Below are 18,623 nucleotides of genomic sequence, written 5' to 3' on the forward strand. Positions count from 1 at the left end.
TTTTACCTATTATTTACAAGAATATTTGTCGAGTTTATTTTATTTATTATTATTAACGATTCTTCCACGGATCAGCTGTCTGTATACAGTTAAACAAGTGTCACATTGAGTGAATGAATGTAATTATTTACTTTAATAGTAATAGAAATGTATATATTCTTGTATTTTCTACCGGGAATAACTGCATCCGGTCTAGAAAGCTGCGACTAACAACAAAGGAACCCGATGTGCCAAACACACACCACCTACGCACTTCAATACACCAACAAAAGGTGCAGACTATTCATGAGTTAAAGTCTCTCATCCAATGTATGCTCCTAACATGTCTCTCAGCGATTACAACATTTTTTGGTATCTCAATCACTTCCTAGTAGGATAGCTTTACCTAGAGACCACTGATTAACCTGGTATTGGATGTTTCACTTTTTTACCTTTGGAGTTGATAGTCATCGTTTGGATATCTCACACGCAAATATCTAATATTAACAACGTTTCTTCTATAATTTCGTAATATTGTATTATTTCTTTGTATTATTCATTAGCTTGGTTAAGCTTGTTTAAACACTTTTCTCTTTGCACCTACTTATTACCTATACCTTAACGTTGTATAAAAATACACTAACTCTCACCGGGAATCAAATCCAGAACCAATGCACTTGAACCATTTGGCCACAACAAAGCACATTTAAATAGAAGTTTCGATTTTGTTAGGAAAATTGTGATTAGGTTTAACATTTAAAAATATATTTAAGAATGAAAATGAAATGAAATCTTTGAGTTTTACGTCCCACGGTTATGCCGATTAGGCTAAAGGAGACGGTGATAATGAGAGATGAGTGAAATGGTGGAATGAAGAAAGTGGGAGAACCCCGAGAAAACCCACGAGCACGGTGTTTGTCCACCACAAAGTTCACTTGGCGGGGGCTGGGATCGAACCCGGGACCCCAAGCACCAGAGGTGAACACTCTACCACTTTTTTTTAAACTTCGTGACTATTTTTTTCTATTTTAACCACTTCTCAGGACTACTGGACACGACAGGGACACGAACACAGAAACATCGAGGACAGTTAAAATTCCACCCTTGCTCTTCAGAGGGACTCGAACCCCCAATGGGCTTCACCTTACGATCATCAGTCTAACGCCTCAGACCGTTCGGCTACACCCACCAGCTACCACTGAGCCACCGCGCCCCCCATATTTAAGAGTGGGTACGGGTGAAACGCACTGATTTTTCTCGCTCGAACTTCTTAAACTGACTCGTGTTAGGCTGCAGCTATTACTGAAACATTTATTTGGGAAATACGAATAAAATAATGTGTTTTGGAAAACTTTGTTCAAAGCAACTTATGTCCAAAAGTAAAGTACCCATTGGTCATATTTCTGTTAGAAATAACATATGCCATATATTAGAATTATTAAGGAAATAATTGTATGTGAACTATGAGCAAAAGCGTCTGAGTACTTTCTGCGAAATCGTCAAAAAAGTCATCCTGAAGAATAAAATATCCCTTGTATATCTTTTCAGGACAAACGAGTTATGCTATTTATGAAATACGAACAAAATTGCCAGAGTCATTCTCGACAAAATCGTAGGGTAATTACTTGCTCCGAAAAGTAATATACCACTTCTAGCTTTTTAGGATGATGGAATTATACCATATCGTTAGGTTATTTATGTAACATTTATTTATGAAATATGAACAAAATTGCGTCAGGCGTTAATAGGAAAATCGTCGAAGAAGAGTAAACTACTACTTCTGAATGTTTACAGGACGAACGAGTTGTGTCATATTGTTAGGTTATTAATGATACAATTATTTATGAAATGTGATTGAGAAAATTGTTCGAAAAAACGCATCCCATACAGTAAATTACACCTTATGTTTTTTTTTTTCAGAGCAATGATTCATACTATACTTGTAAAAAAATAAGCAAAATCTTTACAGCTGTTTTTGAAACAATTTAATTATTTTAAATTTTCATTCATCAGTAAACTACCCTTATTTTTAGGTGTCGGAGGATATAGAATTCGAAACGATAAAGTGTTATAAAAAATTCGTCTAGAATTCGGTCCAGATACGTCGAACAGTATGGCCTCTATTTGAATGCATGTAAAAGCGTGACGAACCGACAAACGAACAGATGGATAGACATAAAAATAACTTTTTCGATATGTGGGGACGTGAAACTGGAAGTCATTGAAATCTCGAATTCGATTTTCATCACTATTACTACAATTTCTTCTTTCGTCGCTTGAACGTGAAAAAGAATAGGAATACAACGACACGTAAGGTGATAATTTGTAATTCCCAAAATTTAATGAGTTACGTTTAATGTGTTTTAATTATTTTTATTTTTAATAGTGCAGTCCTGAGCAACATAATTAATCGTGACGGGGACATATAGCCTCGTTGCTGACGTCCCCATTAACCCCCTACTCTATCTATCTATACGTTTAATGTGTTGCCATGTTAGAAAAAAAAGCTTATGCCTGTTTGTTATATCATTTTAATATCAGTTTTTCACGTTACTATATAATGTAGAAATATGGTATGATTATCGTTCATATTCATGCTATCTTTTAGAAATATTCGTGTTCCGCATACATAGATCTGTATAATTTAGTTACGTTCAACGAAAGCTTTCTTGCACTTGTGGATATGAAGAAAAAAAAAAAAAAAAAAAAAAAAAGAGATAGAGAAAGTCAAAAGCAAAAAACACAAGCACACACACACATAAACGATACTTTAACATCAGGTCGATGTAACAAGGAGTAAGACTGAATAGGCTGTCAAGGTCGCGTATGTTCTTTTTTCTGTTCCAGACACACAAACCCGAAGTGAGTTGTCTGCTGTTCAAGAACGGGAAGTAACATACAAGACTATAAACTGAAAACAATAACTGTTTCCAATAGTACACGTATTCTAATACAGATAAATACGTCGATTAAAGGATACTATCAATAAATTATTTCCTTATTATATTGTTTCGGTTCTTATTAACATCAAAATTATACACTTCCTATAATGTTTTGTAAGAAAAAAAAAATGGGATGGGATGGGATGGGATTCGATGTGGTGTCAAAATAATGAAATAACTACAAGTCCGCCACTCTATCCACCTAACCACTGAGGTTACGTGGTGTTGGCTCTTTTTTTTAAAAAGACATAATCTTCATAATCATGGTCCGTATCGCTTCGAACCTTAAGATAAGAGTTTTTCTGTTTAATTCTATATTTTCGTACGACATCTTAGTTACAGAAGCTAATTTATATTTCGCAGGCAATCTACACACTAGGTTTTAACCAATAAATGCAACATTTTAGTCCACTATCCTTGATCCTTGATCCAACTCCTCGACTCCCCTACTGAATTCCCTCCGCAATCATGCTCTGCTACTGAAAAAATCCCTAGAAATCATCGTTGCCAGTATACACAAAACCGAGCATAATTTTGTTTTTTGCTTATATTTTTATTATTTTATTATATTTTTTGGAAACATCTCCTTAGATGGATTGCTTTCTATTATCTCCACATACTAGTAACTGAATTTTACCTATAAACGTAAGGAAAATGGAATAAATACGAAAAATCTTCAGTTACAGTATACGCGCAATTTTTTTTGCGCATGGGAGTACCTGTGGCAAGAGAGTAATTAAAAATGTCAGTGATAGGATTAAGTACATGCGGTAGGATTTTCCTGATCATGGTTATTGAAATATCATCTGTACCAGTGGCTTTAGATTTAATTCTTTGGATCGCTTTTAATACATATGCAGGCTTTACGTGAGAAAACGAGAACAGAGTTATATTATGGCAATGACAATATGTTATGGTAATTACTTTCGACACTGACAATATATATCATGAGTGACTCGGGGAACATAATGGTATGTCGCATTAACTAAATTTCGAATAAATTGCAAAAGAAAATTCAACATTCCCATGCAATTCAACGCAATGACATACTAAGCAAGCTTCCCTTATATACTGTTCTGGTTCAATGCTAATCTATCCTATTTAATGGTCCAATTTAATCGGAAATGGCACTTACTATTATGTTCGCCCGAGCCGTTCATATTTCATATACATATGGTCTATCCAATAAATATGCGAACTAAGCTAGCAGGGTGACCTCGAGCTGAATTTAGCCCAAGTGTCCTTGCTGTTCTGTTGGCAGGGTACCCTTCGGAGCTGCAGTAATAGCCAGACAGTCGAGCCGAGCATACAGCTAGAGGTGGCACCGGTTTTATCGTGCCCAATTTCGTATGTCGATGATGAATACTAAGGAGCAGATGGAACAACGAATCAACATCAATTATTTGGTGAATCATCTGTGCACATTGTTTTAAGAGAACATTTGGAGCTGAGAAACTTATGTGCAAAAATTCTCCCGAACTTGCTAACACCTGACCTACAACCACTTAGTTCCCCTGCGATTTGTTTGTTTCCCAAATGTAAAATAGTCACACAGGGGCGGCACTAGGACGACATGGAGACGTGAAACGAACGATAAGGCACCTGAAGAGGCTGACTTCTGAAGACTTCCATGGTTGTTTTCAACGATGGACACGGAGGTGGAACAAGTATGTTGCTACAAATGAATATTTTCAAGATGATATGATTAATGTACACCAATTTTATAAAATACAGTGTTATGATATCAGTATTGAACAGACCATCCATCCATACATATATATATACATACATACATACATACATACATACATTGAAAATCCACTGGAAGCCTTCGAAATGTGGGTGTGGAGAAGAATGGAAAGAATTAGTTGGGTCGAGCGGAAAACGAATGAGAGCGTGTTAGAAATGGTGGGTGAGAAAAGAACACTTTTAGATATTAGGAAGAGAAACTGGTTGCCTAAGAAGAGATTGTATCATGAGGGACGTCCTAGAGGGTACGGTGGCGGGAAAGAGAGGGAAGGGGCGAAGGAGACTACAATTAATGGATGATATAAAAACAGAAAGATCATACGCGAAGACGAAGTAGTTAGCGGAGGACCGTGGAACATGGACGCTTAGCTGCGGCAAGTGACCTGCCAATAAAGGCAGAATACCTATGATGATGATGATGATGATTATCTATATATTTTATATATATATATATATATATATATATAGAGAGAGAGAGAGAGAGAGAGAGAGAGAGAGAGAGAAGAGAGAGAAAGAGAGAGAGAGAGAGAGAGAGAGAGAGAGAGACTATTTTCTGGCGATACGCAACGATACGGTGTACGAGCACCTTCTAAAAATCAGTACAAAAAATTCTGTTGGGACTGCATCTCTGTACTTTTTCCGAAGAGAAGCCTTTACTCAGTTCCCATTTTAATATATCCAATTAAGTGAAAACATCCTCTAGATTTTTTTTTCGTAAAGTTTATCCTTTAATTTAGTAGAGGTCTGTAGAACATTTTCGTAGGATGACTAGTACTCCGAAGAATACTATGTGAACAATGTACGCAGTATCAGTATTTGTGGAACTCATGTCTTTTGTAACTAAACAATTGCAGCTTATTTTCGCCTGTTTAGAAAAAGAAAAGAATTACGAAATATTGATTATCATTGCGCTTATTATTATAAAAGTAAGAATTAAGAATCAGGTATTTTTAAAGCATCTTTATAGTTATGTACGTAAAAACTTTTAGATACAAGAGTGCAATAATATTCTACTGGACGACGACGACGACATCATCATTATCATCACCATCATAAAAAGTTGCATACCTTTCAGGGTATTATTATTACATATCGGGTGGTCCAAAACTGGGGAACACACTAGTAAATGATAAACGCTGCAAAATATAACCAAAGTAACACGTACCCACATGCGCAACAAAAAGTTTGCGCGTATACTGTAACTCACGATTTTTCGCATTTATTCCATTTTCCTTGAGTTTATGAGTAAAATTCAATTATTAGTATGTGGTGGTAATAGAAAGCAATCCATCTGAGATATTTCCAAAAAATATAATAAAATAATAAAAATATAAGCAAAAAACAAAATTATGCTCGGTTTTGTATATACTGGCAATCATGCTTTGGAGGGATTTTTCAGTAGTAGAGCACGACTGCGAAGGGAAATTGACAATAGGCAGTGAACGAGCTCGCGGAAGGAACTGGGAAGTGGAGTAAAATATTGAATTTATTGGTTTAAACCTAGTGTCTAGATGGTTTGCCAAATATAAATTAGCTTCTATAACTAAGATGTCGTACCAAAATATAGAATTAAACAGAAAAACTCTTATCTTAAGGTTCGAAGAGATACGCACCATGGGTATGAACATTATTTGTTAAGAAAAAGAGAGCAAACAAAACGTAGTCTCCGTGCTTAGCTGGATAGTGGCGGACTAGCAGTTATGTTTTAGCGCCATAAATGTCTTTGTTCATAAATTTCTTTGTCTATGGTTTTGCATATACGTAGCGTGGACATTAAATTTTGACTTCTACGCCATATGCATCTAATTAAAAACACACCTATAGAACGAACACAACAAACTTGGAATATATAGCTTGTGTATGGAAAATCATACAAAAGGCGCTGCACGGCGTGTGCATACATATGGCAGTCAACTTCATAAGAAATTAATAATAATAAACAGAAAATGGAACAGTTATTTACATTATTTATATAAGCATGTAAGTGCAATGGAATTAAGTTTTCTCTTTCTCTTTCTCTCTCTCTCTCTCTCTCTCTCTCTTTGAAGAAAACAACCCTTAAGGTGTCAAGACGTAGAAAAGGACTGTGGCACTCACGACTATAGGGTGGTGTGTGGTTGGCACATCGGGTTCCTTTGTTGTTAGTCCAAACTTTCTAGACCGGATGCAGTTATTCCCGGTAGAAAATACAAGAAAATATAACTTTCTAATACTATTAAAATAAATAATTAAACTCATTCCCTCAATGTGATACTTGTTTGTTTAACTGTATACAGACAACTGATCCGTGGAAGAATCGTTGATAGTAATAAATAAAATAAACTCGACAAATATTCTTGTAAATAATAGGTGAAAGTGTGCGTCACACTGTTCATTTTGCTGGGCACGCCAGTATGCTGTATTATCCAGTTGTGGCTTTCTAATTTTTCCCAACTATTTTAACTGCTTCAATTGAAATTAATCTATAATAATAAGAGAGTGAATTTAGTCTTCTTACCCTTCGAGTTAGAAATAAGGTCCGCTAGAATTGTATATATAAAAAATAATAATACCCAGAATTTTATCGAGTAGTTTGTTTTATTCCAAATGACATACTTCCTGCAACTGTTTGGGTTGGTATTATTTGAAATCAAATCTTTAAGTTTTACGACCCACGGTTATACCGGCTAGCTAAAGGAGAGGGTGATGAAAAATGAAATGGTGGAATGAAGTTGGAGAACCCCGAGAAAACCCATGCACATGGTGTTTGTCCACCACAAAATTCACTTGGTGCGAGCTGGGGAACAACCAAGGATCCCATGCACCAAAGGTGAACGCTTTATCATTGAGCCACCGCGGCCCCTCTGAAATTATAGGAGAGAGTGACTACTTTATGAAAACTTGATATCGAACACATTTGTTTAAAAATACCAGCTTTTGTGAAATATTGCTTAATATTCAGGAAAGCCTAAGTCAATAAAATAATAATAATAATAATAATAATAATAATAATAATAATAATAATAATAATAATCTTAAATTAAAAACTCTAGACCTAGTGCACTGGCACAATTTCACGAATTAAAAAGAATTTGTTTACTTCTCATGTAAGTGTAGAAAGACTGAATCCCTGTTGCTTTCAATATACAAAGAAAACGTCCAACTGTCATATGATATACCATACTACATAAAATGCCCTATTCAACATAATGTAGTATCGTCGTCATTCCTAAGTTGTCTAAAGAACACTTGCTTTAGCAGGAAAGGAAGAAAATAGAAAATGCTCAGTTTTAACCTAGTAGAAATTGGATTTAAGGGAAAAAGCACAGAGTTGTTGGATATTAAATGTAGTTCGGTTTAATGGAGTAAGACGCCGTAAATAGTTTATTGTTTGAAATATACTGGGAGTGACCAAGCCATTACCTATGGAAATATCGAAAGAGATACGTTAATGGTGTTAGTTGCAAACTGTTGTAGAAATGAAAAATTTAAGGAAATCTCTCCCCAAAACTCTGAAATCACAGATCCAAATTGACTGACTGCTAAGTAAAACTGCTAAATCTGACTAAAGCAAAAAGGTATTAATGACCTGTGTTACAGTTTCAGACATATCATTCTCATATCGCAACTACGATAGAAGTAAATTATGAATAAAGGTGATTTTACAGTTCTGGAACACCAACATATGATTTTGCTAGATGTAAATTTTGGGAAAACTTTTTTTTATAAGGCTTTACATTTATTTATTGGTTTGTTTGTTTATTAGCTTCCCCATGCCGTAAACGTCGCCAACACCTAGTGGCCCACTTGCCGGTAAATTACGATCGTCGATATAGTGACGCGTCGAAGGATTGCCCTTAGTGTGTCAGTAGTGGCAGGGATTCTTCGAGTCGAAGCAGATATCTAGAATCGGGGGTATTGAAGTTACCACCGCGTAACAGCGAGGACTTCATTTATCCGAGCTCCTTTGATTTGTCACGGAGAATCCCAAAGGGACCAACATGAACTATCACCAGTCATGTGCATGCGGTTATTATTTTATATTATTTTTTCCCTGACGAATTGTTATTATAAGGACAATACTTGAGCTCCGGGGGTCAAAAGTAACTCCTGCCTTTACATCATGAAGTGAAAAATCTTGAGATGGGTGCGTATAATTGTATGAATTTAGATGGAAACTGTCGCCGATCACTAGCAAGTGAATATGGGAGAACTATGAGAAAAGTAAACAGACGCTTGCCATTTTGTTATAAAATTACATGGCGAGTGCATTTGATCTAATTCCAAACAGTTATCGTCAAATATACACAGTTAAAGGAGCACTCTGATTAGAAATATTAAGAAGACTTCAACGATATATCACTCTACTAGCTGTGTCTTCATAATCGCCTCCGTGGCGAATTCGGAAGAACATGCAACTAGTAATCCTAAGGTCGGTGGTTCACGCCCAGCTCAAGGCACTTTTTTAATAATGTTTTTAGACTCCTCTTAATGCAAACAAATAACGCATATAGGAGATTTAACGTATTTTACGGGAATAATTTTGTGGTTCGTTGGCGTTCCGTCGCTTCTCTGCCGCTGGTGGTATAATTTTCAAAACGGAAGTGGGACCACCGCCGATCGTCGCTGCGGGATCGCCAATTTTTGGGGACATGTTGCTAGTTGCCCATCGGTGGTGCACCGACGGTTACGGCATAGGGTTGTTCCCTCACAAGTGAGGCAGATTGTAATCGACCAAGAGTGTTTTGGAAAAATGGGGAACATCTTCCGACTTCGACTTCTGAATAATCCGTTTAGGATCAAGTCGAATCAAGGCTGCCCCACGGGAAGGTAAAACAAGCGAGGCAATCGATCCAAGCACTACGCTCGAGAGCCTCCGTCTCATTCAAGACTCATACTCTTCAGGAAAAGTAACAAGTTTATTACTTGTAATTTATTCTTTGAGTCAAAGTATTTTGCAATAAACCATCGTTTTGTAAGATATTTTTACGATTGTATACTATTAATTTCAAAAATTGTACTCATAATTTCCCATCATGGATTTGAAAAACTCAAAGTTTGAACAAAGAAAGATCTCCGCTCCACATGTCTCTTCATGTTTCATATGGAAGTCTCATCTTCATTATTGACCCTTACTTTATTTTAATCCTAGGCAACGCGAATCGACGGGATGGCTCTAAGTAAAAACATTTATTTAGATGGTTCAGTAATCAGGAAATTGCTGCTGTTGTTTCACAAAACACAACAGAACTTGAGGGAAAATAATATTTTTGCTTACCAGGGGGAGGGGGTAAATCATCTGCTGAGTGCAATTTGTCTTAAAATCCTCATCTTCTGCATTTGAATGGGCCCCCCAAATTTACAGAGAAATCGGCGCCCTTGGAAGAAGGTCTAGTGAAATGAATAAAAATATGATAAAGTAAATTAGTATTCAACACTTCTTTCAATTTTAAGCATTTCAAAGATTCTCGTAATTTAGTAGCATTTTTGAAATATGGGAACTCTATCTATACCTTAACGTGGGAATCGGTTTCGGACCATGCACTTAAGCCGCTTTGCTGCAAGAGGCACATAGGAGTTTTTCTTTCGATTTCCTTAGGAATATTATGAATGGTAGGACTTTTAAAACTGTTTAAAAAAGAACACACATAGACACAATAAGATGATAATCTGATACCTAGGAAGTATATTGAATTGTTTTCAATTTGTTGTCACACTACCAAAACAGTACTTATGCTTGCTTTTTTTTTTTTTTTTTTTTTTAAATCAGACAAACAGGCACGCAGAACGCTGGATAATATGGATGTGTTAAGAAAAGACCTATTAAAAGTAAAACTATGATATAATTTTACATATTACGCATCTAATAATCATGTTTTATAACAAATAAATGCACTGCACTGAATCACGGATGTATCCAGCATGAGGGCCTGAGGGCTGTCCCTTCCGAAACTCAAGCACTTTTTAATAAACTTGCTTTTACCCCTTTGAGGTTCTTTTATATCAGTTTACTTGAAGTCAGTGTCCAAACTTTGGGCAATGTGCTGTTGTCTTGTTATAATTCTAAGAACATACCATAATGCCATTATACCAGGTGGAATTAAAGAACAGTTTTAAATAGGATTAACATTTAGTTTCCGTTCTGTTTTTAACTTTATTATATTAGAACGATACACTCAATGTCTTCTTGCTATTTTTGTTATGTGATATACGTAGCAGACAGTTTTCTTTAGTTACATTTCTCTCGAAAATATGTTTCATTCTGTTGGTGCTATAATGCAGTTTCCAAAGTAAACCGGTTTATAAATGAAAAGTAGGAAAAAGTTTGTGAGAAATAGAACTGTTGCATTATTATTATTATTATTATTATTATTGACATTTTTAAAACATTAGAATTACGTGCTTACGAGGATTCGTGTTGGGCCCCTTCCGAATAGAAAACCTGGATACTTGTCTGCACTGAATGATAGACGGGCGCGCTAGGAAATAGACTCCAGAGCATGAAAAATAGATTAAGACCACAACTTGCAGTTGTTGTTGCCGATTGGTGCTATGTGCAATGGTATGTCGGATAAGCGAGACCATGGTGTATTAACGCACCTAAACCTGTTAAAAAATGTTTATAAACAATTATCTTTCACTCCCTAGCTAAATTTGTGGGTATGATGACACACCTTCCCTTATAAAGTATAGTCTTATAAAGAAAAAATATTTTTTTAGCTGAAAGCTAAAGAGAAGCCAACTTCAATAATTTACTTAGGGTTTTTTTTTTCCTTTCTTTAAATAATAATGGCAAACTGGTCCATTTCATCACGATAAATCATGTTTGGTACTAAGATGTCTTTTTCTGTCCGTATATATCCTTCACACTTTGTTGGAGGCAAAATTGTTTTTTTCCGAAGAAAACAGGATGAGAGAAGCTATACAACAGCATGAACTGAACAGCAATAGCTATTATCAATAGTCCTCTAATTCTGAATAAATAAGTCATTACAGCAAAATATCAATAAGTTATGTTCTTATTATATTGCTTCGGTTCTTATTAACATGAAAATTGTTTTGTATTAAAAAAAAAAAAAAAAAAAAAAAAGAACAAAAAGGATGGGATACGACCTAGTGTCAAAACAGTGTAAGAACTACCTGCCTAACCACGGAATCCAACATGCTACCCACCTAACCACGGAAACTACTTTCTGGTTGTTCTCTTTTTCTTAACAAATAAATGCTAATATCCATAGCGCATGTCACTTCCAACCTCAAGACAGGAGATTTCCTCTTTGTTTCTATATTTCCGTACGACATCTTTGGCAAACCATCTAGACACTAGGTTTAAAGCAATAAATTCAATATTTTACTCCACTTTCCAGTTCCTTCTGCCAGCTCGTTCACTGCCTATTGTTAATTTCCCTCCGCAATCGTGCTTTGCTACTGAAAAAATCCCTAGAAATCATGATTGCCAGTATACACAAAACCGAGCATAATTTTGTTTTTTGCTTATATTTTTATTATTTTATTATATTTTTTGGAAATATCTCCTTACATGGATTGCTTTCTATTATCTCCACATACTAATAGCTGAATTTTACCAATAAACGTAAGGAAAATGGAATAAATGCGAACAATCATGTTACAGTATACGCGCAATTTTTATTGCGCATGGGAGTACATGAGGAGTAGCAGAGTGTCTACTAAAATTCCAAAATGAAATTTCGTGACTTTTTCTTTCCCAAGCCACAAAATTTAATAACATTCTCAAGAGCGATCCGGGTACGAATTGAGCCGAATTTTCATGCATGCGATAGAAGTGCGCTTGGCTTGCGATATGATAGAGTCTAAAGCAGACCATACTCATTTTCGGTGGTAAATTTTGACGTTTTATAGGACAAAATTTTCTAGTCTATACTTATATTTGTACAGATAAAAAATCGTGACCCAAAAGCTAAATTTCGTGACTTTTTCTTGACTGTTATGACCGTTTTCTGATTTCGTGACTTTTTCATGTTTTTCGTGACCGACAGACACCCTGAGAATGGATAGGGAGCAATGTTTGACGACATATCACAATGACTTCTACCATCTTGGATTTTATGCAATTATTCACATAGAAAGTAAAACTACAGTCATTATCTGGAAAAGTGCACACTGTTTTCTCAGATTATCACGTTATTATGACTGATTATGCTTGCGAAAGTCAGTAAAATTGCGGAAGTCACAAAGCGCTCTGCGTTTTTGAAAGTACCACAATGTTAACTGATTATGCTCGTGAAAGTCAAAATCATCCGAAAATACCGCAACCGAGTTAATAAGCTACAGATATTATCGAAGAGAAGCGTCCTAAAATGTATCCTGGTAGATAATGCATTCGTCCATTCTACTTAAGAGAATGACATTTGCCACATTTTGTACTTAATGTCTGCATTACTCGGAATATTCCCTCGACCTGGTACCCAGTGACTTCTCCCTCTCCCCCAATTCAAGCCTACGCTTAGTGATACGCTTTTCTGGGATGAACATGTGATTCTGAGTGGTCTATTTCATTCACACCCAAAGTGTCTACTACATACAGTACATTCGAAAAATGATCCGTAATCGAATCTGTGTACCCTTGAGTGATGGTGACGTGAAGAAAAAGTACAGGGGAGGAAAAAAAAAACACCTTGCATAAAAGAGGCAGCCATTTCAAACACGATTTGCGTCTGAATAGTATGTGTAGCTGTGATCACCGGCACATACTGTGAGCAGCGTTCGTAGTTTGAGAGAAATTTCCCTAATACAGGGAAATTTCGTAGATAACTTTGGCAAAAAAGGGATTTTTTCGATAAAACGTGAAAAATCCAGGGAAGTTCCGGTGCTGAATTATTGACTAATATAAATGCTTAAATTTGTCTTTGTTCTTCAAAAATAAAACAACACAATAGCAATAGTTTGTGGAAGTTTGTGTGTGTTCAAAGTAATACAATTTGTGCATATTGTTACCCGAGTGTGTGTGTATTTTTTGTTAAAAATAAAAATCTTTCAGTTTTACGTTCCATGCTTATGCCGGGTAAGCTAAACGAGACGGTAATGATGCGAAATGAATGCAATGGTGGAATGAAGAAAGTGGGAGGAAGGGAAAGAACTCCATGAAAACCCACGAACACTGTGTGTGTCCGCCACAAAGTCTATCTGGCGCGAGTTGAGATGGAACCAGGGACCTCACGCACCAGAGGTGAACGCTCTACCACAACCACCGCGGCCCCTTGTTAAAAATAAGTGAAGGAAAAAGCAAAACCCAAATAAATAAATAAAAAAACAAATGGCGCTTCCTTTAATGTAGCTACATTAATCTTATCACAACTTGTTGCATAGGAATTGGACACACACCGAACTCGGGAAAACATGATAAGAAAAGGGAAAGTTTTGTGTCAATCGAGGGAAATTTTTTAAAGAAAACGTACGAACGCTGCCTGTGAGGTATACAACGTGGCCAATCGAAAAGATGGTCCAGTTACACTTCAGAGATCGGTTAATGCAGGTTATCATCAATCATGTCTGAGTTGGCAGTTTTAAAGGGGGCAAATTGTGGGTGCACGTATGAGAGCTTCCGTGACGAAAGTAGCAGAAATGTTTGGTGTATCAAGAGGCACAGTCTCGAACATCATGAAGATCATGACTGGCTACGAATGTTACGGAAAAACCGCATCAGCGAAGCACCAGCGCGGACGCAAGTATGTTCTGTAACAGACAGATGCACATTAGGTAGCATTGTGACCAAGCAGAAGATCACTAAGGCGAGAAAAGTCACAGCTGAAATGAATAGTGCTTACAACCCCTATTAGCGTCAAAACAGTCTGAAGAGAACTCCACAATCATGGTATTTATGGCAGATCTGTAATTCCCAAACTACTCATGACTGTTGACCATGGTACTATAAGGAGATACTAGTGCAATGTCCATAAAAATTGGATAATGGAGTAGTGGAAAACTTATCTGATCGGATGAGTCTTCCTTTACATTGTTTTCAACAGCTGGCCGAGTTTACGTGTGGAGAACGCCAGTACGATACATACTCTCTTACCAAGCATGGCGGTGGTTCAGCGATTATTTGGACAACCATATCCTGGTATTCTGCCAGACCCATCATCACTGCATGGACATGCCACTGCCAAGGACTACGCAACCATTCTGGGTGACCAGCCGCATCACGTGGTGCAAACTTTGTTCGCAGATAATAATGCCGTGTTTCAAGATGACAGAGCCCCTGATCATACAGCTTACATTGACCAGAACTGGTTTGATGAGGTCGAATATTGTCACATCGGCCATGTCCTTCACAATCGCCAGACCTGAATATCATTGAGCCTTGTGGTCAGTTTTGGAGAACAAGGTGCGAGCCCGCTACCCACAAATTACAGCTGCTGTGGCGGAAGAATCCCTTTAACAACAATACGCGACCTGTATTTCTTCATTCCCCATCGATTGTAGCATTCTGCGTGCCAAAGGTGGTCCTACTCGCTATTGGTAAAAGTAATATGCAATTTTTCGGGTGTTTCCATATTTTAGTCTCTCCCCTGTATGTCCTCCAGACTGATGCAATTCGGGTATTTTACGAACATCCTTTACACTTCGACACATTCTTTCACATTACTGAACATGCAATAATTGAAACCATCATATAGACCTTATTTTCTGTACTTCATAATGCCAAATCATCTTTTTGCACACATGCGATAACAGTTAGTTAAAATAAAAATGTTTATTTATGAAAATAGTACTACAAACATACAGCACTTACTTGTGGTCCCGCACAGCTTATCTTACACACATCACAGTAATGCAACTGTTGTGGTTTCGGTGGTTGCTTTGGTTTCGGAAGCTTGACGCCAACTGGGCCTTTTTTGTACACTTGCCAAGTACTAGTAGCAGGCTTGGTCGCTGCTGGAGCACCGGTTGTTTGAGCCTGTTGTTGAACATACATTGTAGCCGCACTGTACAACGCAGCATCATAACCAGCTGCAAATAAGAAATACAAAATAATGATTCTAAGACAACTGCGATGTCTACGAATACTACTGATCATATTGGACTATTTCTCATGGAACAGAAATACCAGGTTTTCATTTACTAATAAAAGATTGTCTAGACCATTATATAGGGCATAGTTATTGTGCACGCGCGAGGAGAGCATTTATATTACTGATAATTATATATATATATATATATATATATATATATATATATATATATATATATATATATATATATATATATATATATATATATATATATAGATAGATAGATAGATAGATAGATATATTAGTAGTTTTTCTTTTTTCTGATCTGGAAAGACGATCTCGAATTTGCTAATCTTTTACCGTCAAAATAAACATGTGTGTCGTGATTGAATGCTCCCTTACGCCTGCCAACTACGGATTTTTTTTTTTTTCTTGTTAGTAAGGTGCTGTCACCTACGGAGATATACTAGAACCAACTCGTACCTTGCATCCACTAAATAAAAAAATAAAATTAAAAAACAAAACATCTCCGACATCAATTCGACCCTTAATAAAGGATAGGTTTTCATGACATCCCCATGAATGTCATTGATATTTTGTAACAGTATTTTATAACCCACATGGATGTCACTAGTACGCAAGAGGTTAATCGAACAACTAGCTCTAATACTATCATGATTATCCCTCACTAACACATGTCATGAGTGAGAATATTTTCTTTATAAAAAAATTTTTAAAAAAAAAGCACAACCTTGTTTAAAAGACTGCCACCACGCACTTCTGTTTGTCGTGTTGTACTCCAATCTACAGTTAAAATTATAATATTAAAGGAAATTTCACCTTTGTTTTCCAATTATCAGACCAGAAAACATTTAATTACTGTATTCTGAATAAAACTAATCAAGTATCAAAGAAAATCGGTCATTCATAGTAAAAAGAAATGTAAATCGATCAATGTAGTGCGTTTTCAAAGAAATAGAGTGGAAATCGGATGCAGTGAGTTAATTGTTTATAGAGCTATCATTAACGTTTAACGACAAAAACGTTGTAGTAAAAAGTCCAATACTGTTAGCAACAACTGCTCTGAAAGTGTAGATTTCCTGCAACAAAATTGTTTAAAACTTCTAGGTAAACGAACTTCATTGTAACTATATGTAACATTTCTTGAAGCCAGTGAAATTTAGGGAACAAAATTTAAAATAGAGATACAGTATGGAGAATTGTGGGGTTGCTATGAGTGGTTGTATAACTTCCAGTAAACACTTTACAACCATACCAGAAACATTAGTGTATTACTGAGGGTTAGATTAATTTATCAATACATGTAAAGTTGCACTCTTCATTGGTAGTACCATATACAAGTGCGATACTGCTGACGTGATTTACAATTCTCTCAGATTTCGCAAGAAGCATCCTTCCCAGCTTGATGTGATATACCCTATTTGAGGAAGGGGAAGAAAACAAAGGCGTGTACAGGGCAACAAGAAATAACTCGAACGAATGTGTTACCATACATTTATTAAACCGAAAGAATTTAACAAAACTGCACGTAATACCAAGAGAATGGGTATTTAGGAACATGTTCAGCCGGTTTCGAAGTTGCCGCCCTTGGCAGCGATAGAGAAGTCCAAAGATGCTTTCAAATGTTCGGCGATGGGCCACAGATCCTAGGGCGACAATCTGTTCCATTCACGGCGCAGGGATTGCCTCAGTCACTCCAATCTTTTTTGCGTGTAGTGCACGCCCTGGCCTCCAAAACCGACCATACACCGTAGTCCATGAAGTTGAGATCCGGTAAGTAGGGCGGCCATTCCGCAGACCAGATGTCCGGAAAATGGGTTCTGCATCATTCTTTCATCCGTTTCGCCCTGTAGGCCGAAGTGGAGTCCTGTTGGAAAGTCCATTCCGTATCGCCGGTGCCGCTTGGCACATGAAGTACCACGGTCTCGAGAATGTCGCGTCTGTACACCTCGTGATTGATGTTGCCACTTGCGCAAATTGCGCCCCAGATCATGACCGACTACGAATTTTGACGATGGCTGAGATGCCAAGAACCTCTGCGGACCAGGTTCTGTCTTTTTAGCGGTTGTGCGCCTGCTCCACGGTGAAGAGCTTATTCTTCGTAAACAGAATGAGTTCCCATCGTTGACCTGCGGCCTGGCGCTTGAGAAGGCGGCATCACTTGAGTCATACACGCTTCATTCCTGATTTCGTCCGTGAGCAACTGAACCTTTTAGAGCTTTTAGTATTGTGGTTGAACTCCCTTTTTGCTATGTGTCGCACCGATTGGCGGTTGATCCCTGTCTCTCGAGCGATTTTTCTCATGGAGTCCCTCCGATTTCGTTGCATTCTTGTTTCTTATGATCTTGTGGTTCTTGGACTTGTTGATGGTGCGCTTCCTCTTCCGGGAAGGTCGCCTTCATGGCCGAGCTCCTGAAATCGCGAACTTTGTCTAAGACTGTCGTTTTTGGAACACAAGCAAACGAACAATCTTATTGAAGCTTGCCTTAACGAAACAGTTCCAACGTTGCCCTGCGTTTGGTTGTGTTTTTCAAAAAAAAAAAAAAAATCCTTGTGAGAAAGCCGAAAATAACATGTACAGGTACATAAGAATTCAACAAAACACTTATTTGGCTACAGGACACCACATTCCTGCCAGGATATGTCAAGGTTATTTTTTGTCACCCTGTATGAAGCTATCTGAACATTTTGTGACTTTTTTTTTTTTTTTTTACTCTGACACTATAAAGGCATTTCAGAACAAACGAATGAAAGACTATTTTAGAGCTATGAAGTTTATAAACATGTTTTCTGTTTCTTTTTTGTCTGAATAGAAACAGTATATTACGTGACAGACTTCTTTAGACAAGGAGAGGAGGAGGACTTGGATTGAATATCAGAAGGAGGTAGTCGATCGAGAAGTTTGTTTCTGAATGTATACAGACACGGCGCAAGAGTGTTAATAATTTGGACTGAAACT

At 36.9% G+C, this 18,623-nt stretch overlaps 1 protein-coding gene across 7 annotated transcripts in view; it reads right to left on the reverse strand.

Moving 5' to 3' along the window:
• Zn72D (Zinc-finger protein 72D) overlaps nucleotides 1–18,623 on the reverse strand; it is a 396,471-nt gene that overhangs the window by 229,385 nt on the left and 148,463 nt on the right. For all 7 annotated transcript variants that reach the window (XM_081733834.1, XM_081733837.1, XM_081733835.1 and 4 more), the window contains one exon: nucleotides 15,424–15,641. In XM_081733834.1, the coding sequence (XP_081589960.1) occupies nucleotides 15,424–15,641 (218 nt within the window). The remainder of the gene's footprint in view (nucleotides 1–15,423; nucleotides 15,642–18,623) is intronic.

The sequence above is a fragment of the Thermobia domestica genome, chromosome 12 (assembly GCF_964235325.1).
Source record: "Thermobia domestica chromosome 12, izTheDome1.hap1.1, whole genome shotgun sequence".
Lineage (NCBI taxonomy): Eukaryota > Metazoa > Arthropoda > Insecta > Zygentoma > Lepismatidae > Thermobia > Thermobia domestica.